The sequence below is a fragment of the Temnothorax longispinosus genome, chromosome 1 (genome assembly GCF_030848805.1).
Source record: "Temnothorax longispinosus isolate EJ_2023e chromosome 1, Tlon_JGU_v1, whole genome shotgun sequence".
NCBI lineage: Eukaryota > Metazoa > Arthropoda > Insecta > Hymenoptera > Formicidae > Temnothorax > Temnothorax longispinosus.
Window position 1 is genome coordinate 10,839,483 of NC_092358.1, and position 25,535 is coordinate 10,865,017.

Consider the following 25,535-nt stretch of genomic DNA (forward strand, 5'->3'; position numbering starts at 1 on the left):
TGCCCCGGTTTTTTCTATATATTTCATAGAAAGAATATTAATTGCTTAATTTATGTTATACACACTGAGAAAAAAATTTATTGAAAAACGCAAAATGTGTTTCATCCAACTAAAATATTTAGTCCAATATGTTCAACTAAACATATTAGTTGATTTAAGTAAACATTAATTAAATTAACTAATTCTTGATTTAAAAATTTTGATGGTTGATATGTGAGTGAATTATACCTTTTTAGAGCAAACTTAATAATTGTTGAATCAATCATTGGGTCAACAAGTATATAGCTACAAAATTTAGTCCGTACAATCAATTTTTTTTTCAGTGCATATTTTAATTTAGCTGCAATTTCAGCACTTATGATAGAAGTACTTTATATACATATGAAATATTTAATAATATTTACAGTACAGTTTACACGCACTGTAAAGTTAGTTGATAAATTAACTTCATTTACGCTTTAAAGAAAAGTATTTGTATATCATCGTATAATTTAATACTGTTATCATTTTTTCCTTTTTAATTTCCTTTTCTTTATCATGAGTCAGCAGTGTTTTGATGAGAGACTGATCGAAAATGGTAAACCAAACTTTCACTCTCTTTGCTAGAACTTTCAACAGCGGATGATAATCTTTGACACCATCTGTCCAAATATTTTTTTATTAAGTAGTTTATATTAAAATATGAAAAGATCTCCCTTCTAATCGAGACACTTTGTCGAGAATGATCGCGACCATAAGTTCGTGCAGATGAGAGCGGACGCGCACGGCCAGTTGGTCAAACTTAGAGTGGGTGGGCGGGTACGCGGGGCGAGGGGACAGGAGTGATGAGAGCTAAATAGAGCCAAAGAGACGAGATGACGCGATTAGCACATATAGCGGCCGCAGGCCGTGGTGTAGTTTAGGGCTTCGGCCTCTCTTAGTTGGCGACGGTGTCTCTCGCGAGGAGGATTCGCCGCCGTACCGGAGATCCAACAATATACTCGGCTAAGCCCGAGATTGGTCGGCCAAGATATTTTCACGTCCTCACGAAAAACGGTAAGTCCGTTTTTGTCGCGATTCTCGTTCGCCAAGCGGCGAACGAGCTTGCTTTAAGCTTGCCGTGGCTGTAAAACGGAACTGGCCGAGGCCTTTTCAGTTTCACTAAATAATAATAAACATTTAGAAAAATATCACGTGAGGTTCTAAGCTGCAATTACCTCACTTGCATGGAATTTCATCCCTGTTACATTTAAAACGTTTAAACGTTTAATTAGAGAATCCATTTAACTAGGAAATTCATAATTGAAAAAGAACGCTCTTTGTGTTATGACCCCGCACCCTCTCTATAAAGTAAAGGCATTTAAGATAATAGCATTAATGCACGTCTCATATCAAAGTATTGGAAATAGTATCTATATTCTCACACACACATAATAAAGGCTTTATTGTTCTATTCTTAATTTCATTTGCAGCCTTTTAATGGAAATATCACTTCCATTAATTGTTTCGAGCCTGACAAATTAAAAAATAGAAAGCTTTTAATATTAAAAAAAGTTGCTGCAATTCAGACTAATACAATAAAATAATTCCATTTGCAAAAAAAATTTTAAACGCTAAAGTCGAGTTTCGAAGTTTACGGGGATAAGAATGCTGAAAGACGATTTTATTTAATTACAATTTAGTATTTTCTTAATGTTTTATAAAAAAAATTTATATTATTATGTATACGCGCGATTGTTTTTAAATTATTTCTAAGAATGGAAATGACTACCCCTTTCTCGCAACTCTTTGGTTACGTGCGCCTATGCTGGGAGATCCTACATATATGTATGTAGATGAACGTTTGAAAGTTTATAAATATCTGCGGTTTTTTTTTACCAGCGACGATGGCAAGCTCCTCAGAGGGAGACACCGTCAAGCCGAACACGAACAAATCAACGACGACTGGAATCAACATTCTCGCATCCACGGAGGGTGCGAGAAAACGACGACGATTAGAATCTCTGACAACGAACTCGGAGATCCCTGAGAAAACGCAGCGACGCGACGAGTCGTGCAATTCCTATGCGTAAGGATATTTATAGCGACTTCGCACGTAATAAATATCTACGATTAATTATCGGTATTGTTCAAAAATGCATCAACAACACAGCTAAACAAAGATATTCAAACAAAGAAGAAGTTTTAAATATGCAAAAAAAAAAGAAAATGTGTCCTTTTACAATTTCTTAACGAGCTCTAGTATTGTAAAAACACTCTTTGAATTAAAAAAAATGTTTAGAAGAAATAAACTGTAAAAATTTAGAAGAGACAAACTACAGTGGCTACTTAATAATAACTACAGAAATATTTTCGATCTTTCTGTAGTTTCTGGTTCTCAAATTTGATAAATTTGAGGTTTATTTTTTATAAATCTGAAAATGCTCTGTATATTTTAAACATTAAAAACGAAATATTAGCAATTATTACAATTATTGCTATAATAATCTCTTGTATTTAGATTTTATGACTTACATAAAAAAAATATTAGTTTGGTTTGATTAATTAGAAAATATTATATAAATTATGTGTTCTAATGTTTGATGCAATTTCTTACTTTTCATCCTCAGTGAAGCAACCAGTGAAAGAAGGGCTGAGCATACGGAAGATAAAAAGGACTCATCACTGTCACGTCTGAGAAAGAAAGAGCAGGCTGTGCCAATAAATCCGCAAGATGTTAGAATGTCACGGTCTTGCGAAGCAGGTGTGGGAAGAAGTGATGCGACCAGATTAAGAAAAACGATACAATGGCTCGAGGAAGGTGCGCGAAGGCTACGCGAGGATCTGGCGAACGTGCGAACGGAGTTACATGAAGAGCGAAGGGCGGCAAAAATTGCCAAGAGGGAGTTCGAAACTGCCCTTAGAGAAACCAGATTTGCCGAGGCTGCCAAGTACCAACCGATCATAGCCGACCTAAAGACCAGGTAAAGTGTCCTTACATATCTGAAGCTTCGCGTGTCCTATTCTTCAATTTTTTATTTCTTATGGCAGTTATTTCAGTTCTGAAGTCTGAAGGTCCATTCTTATGCCTCAATAGAAAATGATCATTCGTAATTTTCGGAACTTGAATCCCGAAGACTGTCGTCCAACAAACGTAATTAAAAGAGTATTAATATTTTCTTTCAGGATCGTCCAATCTGTGTCGCCATCGCCGTCGCCGTCGCCGCCATTCAAATCGGATCCCGTGAAAGACGAGAGTCACAAGCATGAATTGTCAACCCTCAGAAAACGCTTAATTGAAGCTGGGGGCACAATACGAAAACTCGAACAATTGGTGAAATCGCAAGCGAACATTGCTCGCAATACCAATGGTACTTTTTCCTACGGTGATGCGCGCCGTCTGGAAGCAGAAATACGAAATCTACGCGCAGAAAACGAGAAACTCGAAGAAAAATTGCGTGTAAGTATACTCTCTAAATTTTTTAAGCTTTTAGAAAGACTCTTTCGAACTTAAATTTAGAAATGATCAACTTTAATGATAGATATAGATCATTTTAGTAACAAATATAGAAATGTCTACGATATTTTCTGTTTTAACAAATTTGACGTTCATATTTTCTTACTAAGAACTTAATCGTATGAATTTTTTAATTTATAACTTTTAAATAAATGTCTTTTTCGAGACACATTGTCATTGATTTATTACGTGCGCGCGATAAATCTTCGTTCTTCCGTAATTTCTTGCTTATAAGAGAAATTTTTATATTTAGATCGCTCTAAATGCCGAGAAAACTCGCATCGCTGAGATACGAGCTCAACGGGAGAGTCACGAGGCTGAACTTTCCGCCCTGCGAAAATCACTTCGCAGCGAGGCTATAAAAATGGTAAGCGCATAGTTTAGATATCGGAAGTACATACCAACAGCGCCGTCATAAAATACCTTAATGGCTCTTAATAATTATGCGGCCGTGACGTTGGCCCGAAGGTAGAAATAGAGGGTAGTCGTAATATCGCCTCTGAGGGGCGATTCACCACTCGGGCACGTAAAAATATCCGCCTTCACGAATGCGAGAGCGCTAGCGTCAGCACGAGACTCCTCCGAAGATGCTTATTAAAAAATTATGCCCTGCGGTATTGGCCCCGCACTAACTAGGAATGAGCCTGTCCAGGATGCAGCAGTCCGGTCCGGCGGCTTATTCGGACAATAGTTTTACCGACACGCGGCGAAACGGCCATAGCGTCGACGAAAAAGAATACCCTCGCTATGCGATTACCCAAAATGGTCACGAGTTTCCCACGCTCTATTCTTGAGCTCCGGAATTTCGATGTGTGATTCAACAGTTTGCAAATTGCAAGGCAGATCGTACGTGCAGCAAATGAATAGGGAAAATTATTCCTCTTCTTGAATTTGTTTCTCCGTTTAAATAATCGACTTTTAAATTTCATCTTTTCAATTCTGATACGGTAATTATTCGATCGATCTAATAGATCGATCGCTAGAATATGGAAAGCATGAATTATTTACGGAAATGAAGTTTGTGATCTTTTTTATTCTATATTATTTCAAATTTTAAATGCATTAAAAATAAAGAAGAGTACTTTTGGTAATTTATACTCATTTCCTTCTCGAATTACGTATAAGATTAAAATTTCTCTTCTTTCGATTTTCTTTCAAAGTCACCGATGTAATTTTATTTTGTATTTAGTTTTATTTACGATGAACGAAAACTCACTTTCAATGATTTATTTTAAGCTATGTCTAATCTCTAGACGCTACCGCGTCCAAGTCCGCGTCGGATGCTATATTTAATTCTAAGATATTTATTCGTATTCATCGGCTCGCCGTGTGTAGCTTGGGGAGGCACTTCCCGCTTCCTAGCATGCCACATTGCGGTCGAAATCGTGCGGTGTGATGTTGCCTGCCGCATTGCCGGCGCGCGCGAACTAATACGATCGCGACCTGATTCTTGGCGAGCAGCCAAATATCGAAGATAACAAAAAGAGACTGACGAGACGGCTCGGCATGTGGAGCGAGCAAACAAAAGTGAAGAATCATGAATCTCGTTTGCTGAATGGAAACTTAATGAAAATTAATTCGAACGTCAGATTCACGGAAAAATCTCATTAATTATTAATCTAAAGTGGTAGTTGTTAAGATTATAAGAGCATAAAATTGCAATAGAATCTTTTAGATTTAAAAATATTTATACAATATACAGTATATACAATACAAATAGAATGAAAGTTAGTAATTTTCGTGTATTTTAACGCTAAGAATTGAACGAATTCGACATCCAACTATACCTATAATTGCTACGAGACGAAAATGCCGTTCGACGGGATTATCAAGCGGCGCTCGTTTACGCGCTCATTTAGCCGTCACGTTCGGATCGTAATCCGATCACGGTAATATCATTGATTTAAAACTTCCGGTCGCCAGATGATTCATCGTTCTCAGAAATCGTGGCTGCTATCGCGCGCAACCGGAACAAAACGCACGCGCTTGTACGTGCTTGTATATACGATGCGGACACCGTTGGATGCTTAGGGATATCGACGGCGCGGCGGATAAACGCGGCGTTTCTCTCATCCCACACCTGTACAGACAAGGTGAAGGCAAAAAGGCCCCGGGGGCCTGACAAGCCTGACTTGAGACGCGGTGGGACGAGGTGAGAGCTCGAAAGCGGTACGAAAGGGACCGATCGCTCTGCCCCTCCCCTTCGTCATCGCCGTGTATCCCATTCTTCGTCGCGATCGCCGGCGATGTTAATTTTTCTCATTGCAACTTTCGCCACACGTGTCCACGCGCGCGCGCGCGCGAGCGAGAGATCCGCCGCATTCAAACGAGTTTTGCGAATTTTTGCAGATGGATGAGCTGCGTGGCAAGAGCCGAGAGATTGAGAAGCTGTCGAAGCTCTTGAAACGTCGAAAGTTGGCGCCGGCGGAGCAGGAGAGGACGGTGAGTACCTGCATTATTTACTGACGTGTTTCCGCTTCCGCGAGAAAAGTCGTGGAGCGATTAAAAACCAGGATACAAAGTTTCCCTTGTTTTACAAAGAGTGTTTAGTAATAGCTGCGTTTTTACTCGTGCGGGTGATATCATTTTTGCTAAAGACAAGTTTTTTTACTAAAATAAAATGTGATAAATATGTGTTACATTTTTTCTAAGTTTTTAACAAAACTTTGATATTAAGTGTCGTGGAAAAATGCATTTTAAGTCGACTTATTCATCTAAATTGAAGATATTTTATTAAAATTGTATAATAAGATTTTGCGTTTATAAATTTCTATGTCTAAAATTCATTATTGCTAACATCGAATCGTAATATTTTTGTTAATAAAAATACTTTAATTTTGGACAAGAAACATTGCTATGAGCAATGCTCATTAAATACATTTAGTAATAAACATGCTATGTATATCATTTACAAAGTACAAAAAACAAAATTATAATACATAATATTATAATTATTTTACAATACTTAGCAATCAATATAACTTGAAAAATAAAATTTTTTTGAATAGTTCTATACATTAGAAAACTAACATTTTTTAAACATTTTTATGAGAAAAGAGAAGCGTATTATTAGGTCTTGGAAGATTTTACGACTTATAAATATTTAGTGTCAATATATCTAAATTGTATAAGAAATATTATGTCTGTCTATGCAATCATATTTATAAAGCTTGTTTCCTAAAAGGTTCTTCATTTCTAATTGCTTATAATTATTCAGTTTTCAATACTAGGCTTTCGATATTTCTATAAAAATCGATTCCAATTTCCGATTGCAGAGATAAAATATGTTCTAGGACATTGTATATATTATTATATATCCATTTATTCATAGGTATTTCTTCAATGATCTTACTGCTCGAAATTGTTTGGGTCATTTAAAAAAGCTAAAAAACAGTATAAATTAAAATATCTTTCCTAATTTGAATATTGATATTATCGCTTCAGATATAGATCTTTAAACTATTTAATTTATAGCACATCATGTTTGTTTAATTAATCGTCTGTCACTGAGTGGAATGTATCAATAGTCTCTTTTGTCTCGTTCTCGCCAGGGATATCTCGTTCTGAATTCTTTCTTATTTCATTCGTTCTCAGATACGACGGCAAAGAACCGTCGTGTGAACAGTCCAACGGTTCACCCTGAGGACCGTACCGGTGCACGCGATTATCATATCGTGTGACTTCCGATGTAAGTTTATACAGCATCAAGTTTCCTAGAAGCCATTGGCACACGGACACTCGGCTCGTTCAGAGAGTTAAAATCATCGGCTTATACTCGAGCTCTTAAAAATGCCATCTACCCGTCTATCCATAATAATAGTACTTATGCTAAAGATGATTTTTAGAGAGCATTTTCTCTCGAACCGGAAATACTCGTGTCCTATCGCTTCTCTTCTTTGTCAGGATGTTTCAGTATAAGCCACAGAGTGGCACAGAGCTAAAAGAAGCCATTAGTCACTAGAATTACGTCATTGTCAAACGCAAAACTATAGGTGTGGCTGTAGTAGCTCGCCGATGCATGGTTAATGAACCATTAAGGTGAAGCGATATACCGAAGTGTGCTTAAGATGATACCGCGCCGTTTAAGACTTAGATATTTGGACACGCTCCAAAAGAGATGCGCTGACGACGTCGCGGTCGCTACTTTTTGGACAGCGGTCTTTACTTTCGTCGAAGCGTTTAATGATTCAACGAAGCCATTACAAATCGCTGAATCCGATGGATATTTTGTATCTTGATGGTTCGCTTTTAGCCGAAGGTACTTCGGATATATCGTGATACCGCCCGGGTCAACGTACCGGGTCAACGTCGCAAGACGACCCGCGCCGCTCGCTCATTGTGCATTATACGCGTCTTCGTCATCTTAAAGGAACTTAAAGGCCATGCGAGCGAGAGCGGCCGCCGCTAAAAGGTTGTAGTTATGCGCCGCACAATATAATTGACACCCTTTCCCGTCTTATCGCCGAGCTTAATCGAGCTAGCTAACGGTAGCGCGGGATCTACAGTAAAAGCGGTAAAAGCGATAAAAGACGCTTCTTTTCTTTGCCAACGGTTTCGTGAACTCTAATCTAAAAAAGAGAAGAAATGAAAACACACAAAGAAACGCTTCGCTCTTCGCCTCGAAACTTTTCAATTTCCAATCTCAATTGATGTCTAATACACTCTCCTTTCCAGGAGAAACATATATACAGTCTAAAAACTCTTCCTAATCGAGTGTTTAAACGTTTCTTTTAATATATCAAGAAGAATAATAATGGAAGCTTTCGATGATATAAACTCCATTTTTTCTTCTTACTTCAAGAAAATGCTCCGTTAATCAAATGCAGAATTAGCAGATTAGCTTGTCAAAATCACACAGGTACGATTCTGACGTGAAGATAACACACGGAAGGGTACGCGAGCGCATTGTCTTCCGTCACACCCTTTGACGAGGAAGGGGGGTTGGGACGAGAGGGGAATAGGGAGCAGTTATGATCCTAATCTTACGTTTCATTGTGTCTCGGGTTTAAGTTCCTGCCAGGTCAGCAAACCGTAGATATACGCCCGTAACTTTCCGAATGGTATGGAGGAGAGGAACGGGTCCGCGCTCGCAACTCCGCGCGCACAGGTAGCGTAGAAGGCCCCCACGATTATCGGAGGTACCCTCGCTTCAGTCTGGTCTAGACGTCGGCCGTGCGCGCACCGCTTCTCTTCCGACGTAGGCCCGCACCACACTTCCCTGTACGTGTGGCCCTCCCCCCCCTCGAGTAGTGACACACGATCGAAGGATTCGCAACGATCTCCGTGTATTCGTTTTACAGGTATACCGGCGCGTATACCTGACATCCCGATATACTCCCTTCTTCACGCCCGTTATATGAATTCTCAGGATCAACGTGCGCTTCATGGGGTTCGCGTGGAACGAGGTAAGGATTACGGTCCGCATCTCCCCTTGTCTCCTCCGTTTACGCGCGATTATCCGTTAGAGTCGACGAGCTCGAGATCGCAAATTTTTTCAAATAAATTCGTCATTTTCACCGGACGATTTTAGATTTTATATTTTAAAGTGTCACTTATAAACAGAAAAGTAAGGGGAGATGAATTGGCAATTATAACTTTGATTTTAGATTTTATACTTTAAAGTAAAGGATCACTTGGACAGAAAAGTAAGGGGAGCAGATGAATTGGCAATTCTAACTTTGATTTTAGATTTTATATTTTGAAATGTCACTTGAGTAAAAAAGTAAGGAAAAGAGAATTGGCAATTATAACTTTGATTTCGGATTTTATGTTATAAAGATTTATTAGATTTTATATTATATTATATTATAAATATATAATAAATATATTATATTATATTATAAAGGGTTACTTGAATAGAGGAGTAAGAGGGAGAGAAATTGGCAATTTTAACTTTTAACCTTTTCAGTACAAACAGCTACTACAGTAGGCTTTCACCTATGCGTTCATCACATACAAGAAATCATTATAATGAAAATTTTCACTGCATATATATAATGACATTACAACGATTCATCGTTAAGACGCGTTATGAAAGAGCATCATTAGGAACATCGGTAGGAAAGAAACTTTCAGTGATTTTTTTATCGATTTTTCAGTAACTTGGTGATTTACAAATATTTCAGTAAATTGTTGATTGACGATGCGATAAAAGTCATACATTTCAATTCTATAGGTAAGAATAGTTTTTTTTTTCAAATATAATTTGTTACGTCATAACGACGATAATGCTTTTCATTCGATTTCGTCGTCACGAAAGTTGATCGCTATATGAGATGTTACAAAATACTTAGCAATAATATTTAGCAATAATACTTAGCAATAATAATAACGATGCATTGCACGATGATAGTATCTTTTTTCTTGTTTATTTTCAATAATATTAATTTATTAAAAATCGCGAAATTTTAATCTGAAAAAATCACAAAATCTAGAAAAAATATTTATAAATAAGAGCCGCTATTACGGTCAAAACAACGAGCATAATTTTTCTAGAAATAATAAAAAGCAACACTAATATTCTATCGTAAACGCGCAATTCAAGATTTAAAAATATTGCGCATTGGCATCACTCAGGGTTCAAATATTTACATTATTATTCCGTGTGAGCAATTGGCTGCGACAGTCCGCGCTCGCACGTAGTCATCAAGATTGAATATTTTCACGCTCCTACTCCAGTTTCACCGGCGCCTTCTCTTGTCCCTGAGTAGAACGCGAATAGAGCGTGGAGCCGATCGCGTTCCCAGGGAAATCGACATAAGTTGCGTGTCGTCGACGTACCGTGGGAACGATCCTCGCAATGCGGGTCGCGACGCGAGAGGAAAAAAAATAGCAGAAAACACGAGTGTATTCCGAACGATTGTAACAATTCCCGTAATTGAATTATTTCGCGTAGTCATTTTGCGCCTAATGAAGAATAGAGAGTGGATCCAGTTAGTCATACACATGTTGAATTAGCGCGCTTCTGGTAATACCTATAATAATTCCGTAAGAGGCAATTGGCTGAAAGTAGAAATTGTCCTAAGAAGAATTGGTTTTCGACTAATTGGTAGTCGTTGCCAAATTATTACAAGAACTGTTGAGCGGATTGCCGGCAATGTACTGCATTGAATCAAAGAATTGGAATTTTAAATGAAAAATAGAGTGAAATAAAGAGATTTTAATATGTTTACAAAATAAATTTAGAACAATAGACAATAAATATGTGAATATGTAAATATGTAAGTGCCAAATCTCACAGTATAATATACCGTATATTAATGTATCCTGCACAACATATTAATATACTGTGCCAACCGTTAATCCTTTCGTTATGAAGAGCCAACAATAGTAGTTTCCATCATACATTCATTATGTATGAAGAATTATAGTGGTTGCCGATGCGTGTATAAACGCGTTGCAATAACTCATCATCCGGTTGATTTACCTGAACTGAAAATAACATACAAGTTTCACTGTTAATTATCTCCTATTTCTATAGAAAAGACGAGTATTCTTAAGACAGAGTATATATATAGCATTTTGCTGCGCCATACAATAGTAGCTTAACTTTAACTTAATTTTCCACGGTCTCGCTCAAAGATTAAGATCGAACAATCACGGAATGCGGAATGCCCGCGACTTCGCGGGAACGGTATAACAAAAAGTTCGTAAATATGAATCGACACGAGAAATCGGCGGTTAATAGGCGAATATCTTAGCTCCATGCAAATTCGCCGATCCGTTGAAACTCCGTGTCCGCCGCACTCACACACGCCTGGTATATCCAAGGCGGATCATGCCTGAATGTGTCCCGATGCGCGTGTAGGCACGAGCGGACACGTAAGTATGCCTTAAGCACTTAACTATCTACCATTGTCCTCCTTCGAGGCGGCTGGCACGCGGGATGAATTTCAATGACTCCGCGACGCGTAAAAGAAGGCGAGAGAGAGAAAGGCGGTAGCGATCCGTCGCGCGCGTATATACCGGGCTCCAAACGGAGCTGTTATTTCACCGGATGCGCTTCCTCGCTTCTCGTCTCTCGATTGCAAGTGGAACGGCCGGCGCGCGGCACGTTCTCTCCCTTCGCGATTCTATCTTGAGCCTTCTAGAATCGGCGGAGAACAGACTCTTCGGGGCGAGAATGCGGCGCGGCTCGGCTCGGCTTGGCATGGCCGCGGCGCCGGTAGGCAAGTACCTTCTCGACAACTAACGATACCGGCCACTCTCGGTGAGCTACTTCGCAGAAGAAAGTTCCCAATCTCCCTGTCCCCTTCGCGTCCCCCCTCGTCCCCCTGCAGGCAACCGCAGAGATATGAGCGCGGGTCGTGATACATCGGTGCACGAGAGCCGCACATATATTAGCGCGCGATCGAGCCCGCGGTCACGTTACCGGACCGGATCACCTCGAGGATCACCGTCGCGGTTTCTCTATGTACCTACTTAACAACACCTTCGCTCAACCTCGCCTCTCTTATCCTTGACTTTATAGAGAGATCCGCGCGCGCGGGCGGATCGATGGAAAGAATAATCGAGAGATCCGGCGAGAGATCTGTCTCCTTTCCATCCTCTTTTCGCGAGAAACCGCGATAAAGTTACGCTCGCTTAAACCAACCGATCTCCCTGGAGCTCTTCGTGACATTTTATGGCATCCCGCCACGTCTTCACCGTCTTGGCCGCGTCTTACAATTAGCGGATAAGTTGATTCGGTCTTTTATTTTGGTTCTTCTCGAAAGAAGATAATTGACGATAATCGTCATTGAGAAACCCTGGGGGGATGATCGGAGTCCAAGTTCGTGGTCAAGCCGCAAACACGATGCGCCTTGGGCATCGCATCTGTGCGGAACGTACCGCGACTGGCGTGGGAGAGACGCGCGCTTACGTAGTCTCACGTAGTCTATACGGCCGGCGGAGCGCTATGTAATTCCAATCCAATCATCGTAGTCACGTTATTAATAATACCTGAGTAATCGTGGGCGTATATTGCGGTGCAATTAGCAACTTCCTTTCTTAGCGTAAGAAGTAACGAGCACGCATAGAAAGGACGATACGTTATTATAGGTATGTTATATATACGCGTTCGGCACCCACGGCACGTCCTTCAATAACGCGGACGTTTCGATTTTACATGCGGGTCGGCGAGCGCGAGTAAAACTGACAATGAGAGCGAAAGTCGCGCTTCGAGCGCGACAGACAGCGCGCGAGGGCTTGGCAAGAATCGAATTAATATATAATAATAAATCATGAGCGCACGTCGTCGTGTTGCCGGGCGCGCGCATTGAAAAAAACATACGTGTCGGAGCTAAATGCCACTTTTGAGATTTATTTTTATTTTATAATGGAAAATTTATTTTGATTTGATTAAAGTTGGAAAAATTTAGAATGTTATTTCAGGAGGTACATTCAAGAAGAATTGTAATTTAATGAGTTTTTCTTGGTACAAATAAAATTTGTTGTGCCTCTATCGTATCTTTTTAAAGAAGACTGTAATATGACAAAATTTATGTTTATTAATTAATTTTATATTATTTTAGTGTTCCGACTAAAGTTTATAATTTTGTTTATAATTGTGTATAAAAATTTATAATTGTATATTGTACAGTATAAAAAATATTTTCAGGATTAAAAATATATTTACTAAAAAGCGTTTCGTATTTCTGTAAAAAAAAGATGTGTGTGTGTGTGTGTGTGTGTGTGTGTGTGTGTGTGTGTGTGTGTGTGTGTGTGTGTGTGTGTGTGTGTAGAGAACAATTGTGTTGCATATATTATTTGCAAAATTCGAATTACATTGTTAATCAACGTCATTATCAAGAATCTCTATAATACGTTTCTTCATTGTCTATAATTATTTTTAATGTATTTATATAAAAACCATTAGATTATGTGTTACACGCAATGAAGAATTAATAACGAAATAGTTTTATCAACTGTATTTCTGATACTGTAGATATCTTAAATTTTTCTTGATAAAATATCTTATAAATCTCTTGATAAAATCTTTATAAAACGTCTTAGTTTTTTTCATAATCGCATATAAAGAAAAACGATTGCCTTGTATTCTCGGATGATGTAAGCTCGAAACGTAAATCTTTATCGCGATTGCGATCGATCTGACAGTCTAGGAGCAAGGACCGATCGCGGATTAATAAAGAAGTTCCGTTCATCTTTAATGGGCGGTAGTACATTAGAAATACTCAAATACGCAAGCCATTCGCGAAACACGCAGACGGATTACGAGATCTGTAAGCGGGGGCGAGAGACGATCAGTGAAAGTGAGATCAGGTACCTACTGCATGAGATGGTACAGATCAAGTCAAGACGCCGCACGCGAGATTTCCATAGGATATCCCAAATTCAACCTGTTCACAGAGGGAACGAATCTATAGATAGATCTACTACTCTCGTTACATCGTTACATAGAGTTGCCGGATACATGCGGATTCCTATTATAGAGATGTCACGCTTCAATTGCAGCGTAGAATTTTTTTCAATATTAAATATGATATATTTTAAAAATAATTGATGTTGGACGGATAATTAGATGATGTATGAATAAAGCGATATAAATCAGAAAGAAAATGGGATGATAAATAAATGAAAATAAAGATCACGTATTTTTTTTATGATTTCAGATATCTCTCCTTACAACTTTTTTAATCACAGAAAAGAATAATGCTATAAAAGATGGTTGTACTTTATAAAAGAAAGTATAATTTATGATTACAATCATTTTCCTATTCGGTGACTCAATTAGTATGTAAAAGAAACACTTGGTGAAGTTATTAGTAATTTCACTAGTAATTAATCCTTTCGAGAGCCACGACGCGATTTTCATTTTTAAAGAGTTAAAGAGTCATCTTCCAAAAATTAAAGTTTTAATTGATGTCTAAAGGATAAGTAAATAATGAAAGTCATATATTTTCACTCAGGAAAAAGATCGAATTATTTATCAATATTCATTGACTACTCATTCACCGGAACATTTTAATTATTGCCCTAGGCTGTTATTGTATTAATTACTATGTGTAGAGGTCGGAGAATCGATGTAAAATATCCGGAGTTTCGGCAAATAGATTCTTTCTGCGCTCATTGAAATCGCTGTGTATAATTTCAATGTTTATTCCGATTAACTGTACCCCAGGTGTCGAATAAATATAAGAAAACGTCGGGACAAAACAAGACGAGACGAGCGGCGAAGCGGCGGATAACGGTAACGCGTGACGCGCTCGTTTCACCTGTCCCAATATGTCTTATATCCGATATAGTCGATCCCCCTGGCCCGAAGAAGAGAGGAGAAACGAGCCGGTGTAAAACGGGCGCGCGTGTCCAACAATTTACATATATAGCGCAAAGTGCATCATCGCGCGCGGTACGGCAAGTGCGCAAGGTGCAATCGTCGACTCTCTCGGCGCATCTCTTTACGTTTCGGTGCATATACACGCTGTACACACACCGCCACACGTTGAAATCACCTGAGGAGGAAGGAAACTGTGTGGCGCGAGGGGGAGAGAGGGAGAGACTCTCTGCCGCGGCTGTATGTCAGGGGGCCAAGCTAACGGTCCACCCAGACTCTCGAGACTCTCCCGTAATCCAATCGTTGCAACGCAACTCGTCTGCTTTTCTCTCTCTCCTCTTTCTCTCTTTCTCTCCCATCTCTCCCCTCCCTCCGTCTCTTCCTCTAGCGGCTTCCCGGCTCGTTGCACATATGTCGCATCGGACCGTGACGTTCATCCGGAAGACTGAATCCGCTGAAACTATCGCGATAGATTTCTGCTACTTCCTTCCGAGGAACGCTAAGAACGAACGGCGTAACTCCGCTTTGGAAGAAAGCCACAATAATATTGTGCTCCTCTCTTTGAATCCAATGGCTTTATTTACCTCGCGGTTATTTGACCAAAAAATGGCATTGTTATCGATAAAACAATGTCGAAAAGTAACTGTAAAGAAAAATACTTGTAAATTTTTTTAATGAACATCATTTTGTGCATTGATTTAATAGTTTTTATGTAGAAGTTAATTATGGAACTTTCTTTTTTCTCTTATTTCAACTTTGACATTTAACTTTGCTGCTCAAAAAACAATTTTTGTCACATATATTTCACTTTAATGTAATATGCAAAAAAAAACGGAATATCCGTTTACTTACAGGAATAATTGATATGATGAAGGCGTCCATTAAGGATTAATTATTTTAATTATCTATTACAGATGCGGAAGTTACGGGAGAACGAGGGGAACCGGCCGATACAGGCCGCATCTCGCACAGAGAAGAAGATTCTCAAAGACGATGGTCACATAGTACGTAATTCTTTAACGCAAGTAATTTTTTCTATTAATTCCTCCGACAAACACATATTGCGAAATTACTTTAATTATTTTTTTATATATAAGTTTTATATGTAAACTTTGTACATAACTTTATACGTAAACGATTATCTATTACCGTTAATATTTCTTATTAATATTTCTCATTGCGATAAAAGTGTGTAATAACATAAGCCATTAAGGTGGAGTATTGTTTAAGGTGAGGTCATATGTGCGCGCAATAGAATCCGACAGAGCCATAAATGAAATCGAGGTCGAGCGCCTCCGTGAACTCGCGCTTGAGCAGCAGGAAGTCATCGAAATACTTAGACAGGCAGTTAAGGTAATGGAATTTTCTTAAGAAAGTAGATACAAAAATTTGAAAAATATAATTTTTTAATTTGTTTATATCTTGTAAATTTTGACGTGCTATGCGGAATACTAAAATTATTACGCGTCATTGGTTTTGGAAGAAAGATATTTCAATCTAAAGTTTGCGAATTAAAAAGAACATCTTTAAAATATGGTGTATAATAAGAATATAGGTATCTTAATTTGAGAAAATCATAATTTAAATTTGCTAATAAAACAATCAACTCATATTTACTCCCTTAATGACAAGTACTCTGTTAGAAATTAAGTTGGAAACTATAAAAACGGATTACTTTTCTGTTACTTAAGGAGAGAGAGAGAAAGTTGGAGCAGTTATCCAACAAAAAGAGGAAGGAGGAATTCTATAAACAGTGGCTGGAATTAGAGCCGGTGGCCGAAGTGGACGACGAGGAGGATCATGAAGATGATGACAGCGCTCTGTCGAGCGCCCCGTCTTCTATGTCGCCGCAGCCTGGAGGCTATGGTCAGTGGCAGGGCAATGGCGTCACTAGAGAAGCATATGAAGCCGTTCTCGTCGAGATCGAGGAGCTACAGTCAAAGCTTCTTAAAGAGCAACGCGAACTGTCGCACGCCAGGGCTCACATTTGCGACTTGGAAAAAGCACTCTTGCAAGAGGTAAAATATTTCTACGTACTTTTCTTGACAATTTCTTTTCGTTTAATATTATAATGTAGAATAGATTATAATCTGGGATTTTAGAAATTAGATATTAAGAATTTTTAATTCTTAGTATTGCGCGTGCTTGAGAATTTTGACGAAGGTTTTTGTATTTTGCAGAAATGTACCGATCGGGACAAAGAGTTGAATGAGCTGAACGATAAGCTACGAGCTGCTGAAGAACGAGAAGCTACACTTTTGGTGGAGCTCTCGGAGATACGGGAGCAAAACGAGCTGCTGGAATTTCGATTGCTCGAAATGGAAGAGATACCCGTGCGCAAGGACAGTCCCAATGCGGTGGACAGTGGCATCGTCTCACCGGAACCCGCTCATACGAACAAGGTCAGTTTCTCTTTCGAATATAACGTTGAATCGTTTCAACGTTCTGTTTAAGTGAATTAACATACAATAATTAGTCACTAAAAGAATCTTATTTACTACTTGTTGCAAGATTATTCCTGGCCGATAATCATGTAATTTACTTTTTGCAATACAATAATATTTTAGGATCACTCAATCAACAAACAGAGAAGCCGCGCCGTGGCGACCGTGATACCCTACACGAATAATGCTACAATAAACTCTGTGATATCCACGTCACCCGTGCTACCGCGAAAGCCCCCGCTCACCCTCCAGGAGAGCGGTATATTCGAGGAGGAGGAAGAGGAAGAAGGAGAGAAGGAGTACGAGGATGAGGATGAGCGCGACGTCGAGTTCGCTAGCCGCGGTACTCAGACGGAAGCGCCGTCCGGCGAACTTCTGCAGGAGGTGCAGCGTCTCCAAGAATTAAGGGCGCGAATTCAAGAACGAGCGGCCAAGATCACAACACCGGTCTTCCAACCGATTGACTCGTCCAAGATCTGTCTCGATGTGTCGACAATGGATCCGATAGTCCAGCTGACCTCCTACCAGGAGCGCGTTCGTGACCTCGAGGAGAGACTCGAAATGTATGAGGAAGGCGAAAAGAGTCGAGAACAAGAGAAACGGCTGTCGAAGCAGCGAGAGGAGGAGCTGTTGGATGAGAACTATAGACTTACAGAGAGAGTATACTGGTTGGAAAACGAACTGCGGACCGTGGCAAAAGGTACTTTCGACGAGCATGATGGCGAAGATAGAGGCGAGACAACTGCAAATGAACAGCAAATGAATGACGTGAGCCAAACTAAGCACCAAGTTCCAGAAGATATGCAGAAGAATTCGAAAGATGTGCAAGATCAATGTGAAGATGCAAATTGCACGCGTGCTGTTCAAACCATAGAAACGTATGGAGATTACGTGGCTACAAATTGTCCTCGATGCCAAGATAAAGATAACTCCGACCAGCAGATCATCCAGGATGCTCAACGCAATATCACGGTACATAAATTTATTTATCGTATTGATCAAGTTCTTTTATTTATTTATCAATTTCAATAGCTTAATTCTATTCATCTGCAGTAGAGATATAACATCTCTTTTCTAATTCGAAGCAAACAGTGAGTAAATTGATCATTTTCTACAGCTTGTATCCCTGGAGGAGAAGGAGAAGGAAGACGAATTGAAACTCTGTAAATCGGAAAAACCGGCCGTTATTGACCTTACCAAAAACGACTCAGAAAAGAAGGTTAGCCGAAGACGAATTAGGAGTAACGAGCGCGAAGTACGGCCCGCGAAAACAGCAAGAATGACAAACCGATTCGTCCGCGACATCTCTTTCGGGCGGCGGAACCATCCGTTGGTCTTGTATCAGGAAATTTGCGTTTAGCTTTACGCCGTCGCTATGTCGAATCCTTAACAACGAACTCTAGTAAGATGGGCGTGGCTTAAAGATCCGATAACATCGTCTAGTAAACTTTCGCTGTAATTCCCCGTTTTCACACCGTGAAGAAAGTTGTGGCTCGCGTTATAATTGAAAGCTGTGGTGTCTCTGCCCAAGTTGACGTGTAGTTTTTGAGAAGCTGAGAATCTCCCTCGCGGATAGGAGGGTCGCGCGGAACAAAGCGTGTGTTCTTCGGAGCGACGGCTTCCAGAAAATAGCGACGAACTGAAGAAGACCGAGGTCGTGGAGAAAATATGCGGATGAGGAGGTGAGGAGGAGAAGGAGAAGGAAAGCTAACCGACTGCATATCTACCTTACGTCTTTGAGCGTACGTATATGAGACAGACGATCGACGAGCACAGTTTTATTTGACTTAACGGAAAAAAACATGAAAAAGATATATAATTATCAAATACGCGCGATGGCCAAATAGTATCCCAGATAGTTAAGACTGTCGAGAACAAATTCTCTGCGAAATGTCTGCTACAAATTTTGCCGGCCTTTCTGCAGACATTTTGCAAAATCTATATTTTCGACAAACTTGGCTGTCTAGAATAATGCTAACATTTTGCTTGCTGGGATATTGTAGCGCTACATTTCTAATTTTTTCAGTATTTTTTGTGCCTGTAATATTAATATTTTCCAAATTGTTGTGGTAATAATCACATTTGCATTCTCAAAATGATCAAATCCAGTGTTTGTACATTTAATGATTTTTTAATGTATTTTGATTAGAAAATTTTCATCGAGTCATTCAAAATAGCTCTGACTAGCTATTTAGACCGTAGCGCTTTGTAGCATATTCCCGCCTATACGGCGTAGTCAGTGTAGTCACGACATTAAACATTACGCGCTTAATATCAGTTGGTGATGGTAATGATTATTATGCTTCACTTCTCCTATTTTCTTCATCTGTCTCATTAGGAATTAATCGCCATGGCATGAACATATTCGTAAAAATAGTATTCGATAGCGAATAACATTAATACTATTTTTTGAATAAAAATCGCGTTACTTTATTTTGAGAAAAAAATACGTATCAATAATATTTAGCGTTATTATCATGTCTTTTTGTTACGTTTAAAACATTATTGCTATCTAGCGGATTCGACTGTCACGCAAAAAATCTTTTAAGCAATTACAATCATTTCTATCCAGTTAGACTATATTTATCGACGCATCGACGTCTAGTTGACGTCGATTCGACTAATCATTTCTGGCTGAATAGCGAAAGAATTAGAACTCGTACAGCACAAAAAGATTACAGAAACATTCCAAAAATATTTTACTGCAAGATTGCAGTGTACATATTGCGCAGTAATATTTTTTACAATATTTCTGTAGCTAATATCGCTACAAATTGTTGAAATTGTATGTCCCTCTACAATGTCTCTGTAATATTATACCGCAATTTATAAGATTACGATGTTGCTGAAATGTTAGTTGAAAATTTCTGTGCTGTATGGGGAACGTGATGTGAGCTCGTGCATTACCCTGGGTATATTTTACGCAGGTGATCTATTTTCGCTGGAGATAAAGGCGAGAAGAGGTTCTCCGTCGTCTCTCGTCGTCGCAGACTCTGTCCATCAACCCACAAGTTCCACGGAAGAGTCAATAAACCCGTGGGTGACCCGCGGCATAAACGAGGTAAGATAACGTTTCCAAATGTTCATTAATATTAATAAGTGGCAAGTCATAATAATAAGAAGTTCCCAGACGCTTCAAAACATTTACGTCAACTCATTCTGCAAATTGAATATCGATTTATGTCTTTGCGTGTCTAATATTATCTATTCGCAAGTAAAATAAAGACGTGCAAAATTAATATAGTACAGAGAATTATTATATACAGCGATCGTTTGACTTTAAAGTCAGTTTATCTATAAACTGACTTTAAATGACAATATAAGGTAATTGTATAGATGGGGGGGATCACCTTGGATGACCTTGATATTTTAGTATGTTGTCAAGGTCACCCTCCTGAGTGACCTTCAGAAGGTTTTAGCCCGCGCTCGTTATTCGTTAAAAAGTTATTAACAAAAAATGTTTCGAAAATATAGCAGCTATATTTTGAGTATTGGAAGGCATAAATGACTAATATATACGTGTGTGTGCCCTGCTTTAAAGAAAATCACAGCTTCTATAAAGCAGAACATACACACGTGTGCGTGTGCGTGTGCGTGTGCGTGTGCGTGTGCGTGTGCGTGTGCGTGTGCGTGTGCGTGTGCGTGTGCGTGTGCGTGTGCGTGTGCGTGTACGTGTGCACACGCACACGCACACATGTGTGTATGTTCTGCTTTATAGAAGTTGTGATTTTCTTTAAAGCAGGGCACACACACGTATATATTAGTCATTTATGCCTTCCAATACTCAAAATAGCTGCTATATTTTCGAGACATTTTTTGTTAATAACTTTTTAATGAATAACGAGCGCGGGCTAAAATCTTCTGAAGGTCACTCAGGAGGGTGACCTTGACAACATACTAAAATATCAAGGTCATCCAAGGTGATCGCCCCCATCTATACAATTACCCAATATAAATTTAGTTCCAATTTTATTCGGTCCTCTAATCGATTTTAAATTATATATAACAAATAACAGCTTGTTCATGTAATTTTTTTATTCATTCTTACAGGACAATACGGCTGGCGCTGCTTGGTGTGCCCAAGTGACGATCAGAAATGGTACGTCCTAGAAATAAAACGAGGGCGCCTGCGGATCGAGTGCCAACCTGAACCCTCGGTTTCACGTACTTCACCTCCCCACGTCACGACCAATCTTTTCGTACAAGCTGTGAAATCAAGTGCCAAATAAGCCGTAGATTAAAAATATCTCCTTCACACGCGAGCGTAAATTATATGAAGATAAATTATTGCAAAATAACTGTAACAGTGCTTTGTAATAATTGCTACAACGTTGCAATAATTATTACAAAATAATTTCATACGTATGATTCAAAACATCTGCGATTGATGCATTTTTAAGAAATGGAGATACGCCCAGAGAGAATCAGATTAAGGACGATTGCGCTAAACGGACGTGTCCTTGTAAATCAAATGTATCTCTGAATTCCTAGTATCGTCTTATCGAAATTTAAATCTACGTTTTGATGTACATTTAAATTTGATAGGACCAAGGAAAAATTGCGCGTGACCGTAAAACTAATTTGAGATGACACACGTCGCGCGTGTGCGTGGCAAATTACCGCGCGCGATTCGTAATACAATGCATTCAGTGATCCACAAAGGCATGTCTGTGCGGTGCCATTTGCTGAGAACAAAGATTCTATAGTATCTATATCAACGACTATTGGAGATACTGTTATATTTCCGTCATTATACACTGCGTGAAGAATCGTTTGAGAGAGAGTAATTGTAGGAAAATAATATATATACGTATCATAGGGAATATATGAATTCCTAAATGGATCGATTCACTTGACTCCGATATCTTCTTTTAGTTTTTCTCTTTAAACTTTTGCACGTCGATTTTGCGTGATATAAGGTACATAATAGGATTATATATTAAATTAATCCGAAATAATTGCTACCTTTACAGAGTAGAATATAATTTCATGAATCTTATCGAAACTAAACTTATATAGGCTTGCGTGTGTCTCTATATCTGAAAAATATATACGTGTATGCGCGTACGTATGCTTCAGCATTTAATGTTTCATTGATATATAGTATTAGAATATAAACAATGTGTTTCTAGTCCTACATTTCGTTCGATCATTGAACACAGCGTGCCTTAACATGCACGTTGACATTGAATGATTTGGTAGATTTAGTATCTTTTGCAAGAAGAAGTGTATACAGGTATATCCAAACGCTTGTCGTATTTATGTTGTATAAATTTTCGAAGCAATTCAATCAAGCCTCTGTTCGACAGCTTTGGCTGTTTGCCTCGCTCATAGATTCGTTTCATATGTAGAATTGATTTTGTTCGTCGCGTGTGTATCGACGAGAAACGAATAAAATTGTCCACCTGTTCACCGTCTTTCTTATTATTAAATCGCTAAATTTTAAAACGTATAAGTTAACGGAACCTTATTTCTATATTATTCAAATAGAATGTGTCTTTCTAATGATTATAAAATGGCAGATTCTGCTCGGTTTTTGTAGTCAATTTGCCATCATATTTTATTGGCAGGTTTTCCCTAGTGAAAAAATTTTTCATATTATTATAATCAGAATTTCTATAAAAATTTTCAGAATAATCAAAATTTTTCGGATTTTTTTATATAAATTGAAACGTTTCTCAGAAAAACTCGGACAAAATAATAATAATATTTCAGATCTTTTCCGCTAACATATCTTTGTAGAAATCTGAATAAATATAAGAAAATCTGTGCAATTAATCAGAAATTTTTATACATATACAGATACTGAAATATTCCGAGAATCCTCGTCCAATTATTTTTGAAAGTATCTGAGAAATTTTATATATTTTTTTCAGAATTTTTTATACGTCTTGAGTCTTACAAAATTTCGGTATTTATTTAGAATACGGGCCTGAAATATGAGAAATTTTGTCACCAGGGCTGTTATATTTCTGCCGACAAAAGATGTAGATTAAAGCAGATACTTTATAAAATCTGTTTTTGGTAGATTTGACCGTCTGCAGAGTGCTCTCTTACTTTGTAATACATTCTGTAGCTACGCTTTTTGAGCGGTGGATTTGGACGTGTTTTCGCGGCTTTTCGCCTGTTTATCGTGGACTCCTCGTTTGCCGTAAGCAGTAGATGCAGCGACGCTCATCAGCAAAGACGGCAATGTACACTCCATAAAACGAACTCTCTCGACGAGTGCGCTACGTCTCCTCTCCAACGATGCGTTCCTCTTCTCGTAGCTCTTCAGCATTTGCCTCCAATAACTCGTTTTATTAGTATTGACTTCACTTGCGGACCTGTCTATACTGGTATTTGCCTCGTCGATTACCGACGTCTTCGAGAAATCAGCCATTGTTCACGAAAAATTTTGACAAGCTAAGATTAGGTCACGATGCCAGACGAACATTAGCATCGTGAATGTGTCCTTTATTAACATCGAGGATAAAAATCTTTAAACTTCAGGTTTCAAGTCGCGTTGGCGTCGGAATCAGCATCGAATGAGACATGGCGATACGAAATGATGAAGTGACAAGTGACATGGCGATATAAAATGAAAAAATGGCTCAACATTATCGGAAGTCATCGGAGTCGTTAGCTGCCATCGTGTTACTTTCGCACCGCTATTACCGCAGATTAAACCGAGTTTGTTTTCTTTAAATTAAACGCGATGGAAACGATAGGCGATGCGAAAGATGTCGTCGCAAGACTTCGTCCTCTTGCCGTCGCGATTCCATCGAAACAAGGTGTTGTGCTGATGAGTCGCGATGAATCATCAGGCACTACACATTCGAGACCCGAAATGCCCCTTTGTCCTGCATATCGCTTCTGCAAAGAGTCAAGAGGGCCTTACCGTTCGCCCGTGCTTGACAGCGATCATGATCAGCAAGTAGATAACATTCTTCTCTATGTCTGTACTCTTGAGAGTGCAATATTAAATATTAACAAATTCTCTTATAATAAAACTTCTAATTTTTAAACTTTGAGACATTTCAAAATAACTTTTTTAGCTTCATTTGTCTATATGTATATGTTTGTTTGTGAAAAAAAAACATGAGGTTAATTAAACATTGGTTTAGGAATTATTGCTATTAAAGAGATGACAATATCTTGAAAACCACAAGTGGAAGAGGAACGGGGTAAATAAGAGCGTGATAATAATTATTTGCGCATTGCTTACCGCGCCTGGCTCTTATTTAGCTCGTTCCTTTTCACTTGTGGATATCTAATATCAGAGCTTTTTACTTCAATGTTGATATCTTGAAATATTATGAATTTATAAATCAGATATGGTAAAAGCAAAGAATTTTTTACTTTCTGTTGCAATGTAATTTTATAATTTATTTTGTTTATTAATCTGTTTGATACAACAAATAATAAACTAAAAGAATTGAATCTATTATAACATTGGACATAGTTAAGATTTTATACAAAAAATTATAGAAAGAAGCGTTAATAATTATTGAAAAATATTAACTTTATCATTAAAAAATCATTACATTGACCAATTTATTCAATGTACACGTGTGCGTGCGTATCCATAATTAGTTCACTTGAGTCTACATTAGATGGAAATAACAAATTGCTAATAGATTACGACCCTCCACGATTTATTGCAAGCGATCAAGGAAGCTGCGAGATTGATACAATTAATCGCGAGTGACGTAGAGCAGCAACGGAGAAAAGACCCAGATCCTCGGATGCGCTATCCTGATTCGCGATATGAGAGCAGTAAACAAGTAGTGAAATTTTTATTTTTGAATTTATTAAGAATAAAAAATAATCAGAAGAGATTAAAAGTAAAACAGTAAGTATTTTCCGTTAGCCGCGCAGTTCTGGATCTGGATTAATCGCGGCCACGTCCTCCTCGGTTTGTGCACTCTGTGGCGTCACGCTTCGCCTGAAGGATTCTTCAGAGAAATCGAGGCAATTCGTCGATAAAGAAAGAAATGACGATTACGACATCTTATCAAAATATTTTAAAAATATATTTTTGAAAATGGCAAATAAAGATCCTTCGTCTGCCGAAAAGGGTAAAATAAGCAATAATTTACTTATTCCTGGAAGTGTATTCGATTATATTCTTCCCAAAGAATATGATAATATTGATAAGCGCGCGAAAGAACAAGAAAACGTCTCTTCTAAAACTCAATCGACTGACACGAGTGACAGCGGATTAAAATCGAAATTGCTGTTTATACGACAAACGCCTTCCAGTGGAACCACGTATCAAATGCGTCAAGATGAGTTTCAGCGAAAGTATGACAGTGCAAGTCAAATGCCGAGATACGTTAGTAAGTAAAAAAAAATTTTTTTA

The 25,535-nt window shown here is 38.5% G+C and overlaps 1 protein-coding gene across 4 annotated transcripts; it reads left to right on the top strand.

The window, feature by feature from the left end:
- The first annotated feature begins 875 nt into the window (after window positions 1-875).
- On the top strand, window positions 876-22,603 carry LOC139816222 (uncharacterized). 4 transcript variants are annotated; one of them, XM_071783802.1, is made up of 14 exons: window positions 876-1,035; window positions 1,861-2,047; window positions 2,589-2,942; window positions 3,145-3,418; window positions 3,729-3,842; window positions 5,825-5,917; window positions 15,662-15,751; window positions 15,978-16,100; window positions 16,439-16,765; window positions 16,928-17,149; window positions 17,315-18,163; window positions 18,309-18,410; window positions 20,119-20,252; window positions 21,242-22,603. In XM_071783802.1, exons 2-13 carry the CDS (start codon window positions 1,866-1,868, stop codon window positions 20,140-20,142), a joined length of 2,754 nt encoding a protein of 917 aa, XP_071639903.1. In that variant the 5' UTR covers window positions 876-1,035; window positions 1,861-1,865; the 3' UTR covers window positions 20,143-20,252; window positions 21,242-22,603. The 4 variants fall into 4 exon arrangements, with proteins under 4 accessions (XP_071639903.1, XP_071639758.1, XP_071639823.1 ...); XM_071783657.1 differs by lacking the exon at window positions 21,242-22,603 and having other exon boundaries at window positions 18,309-18,933; window positions 20,119-20,253; XM_071783722.1 differs by lacking the exon at window positions 21,242-22,603 and having other exon boundaries at window positions 18,309-18,873; window positions 20,119-20,253.
- The last annotated feature ends 2,932 nt before the right edge of the window (window positions 22,604-25,535 follow it).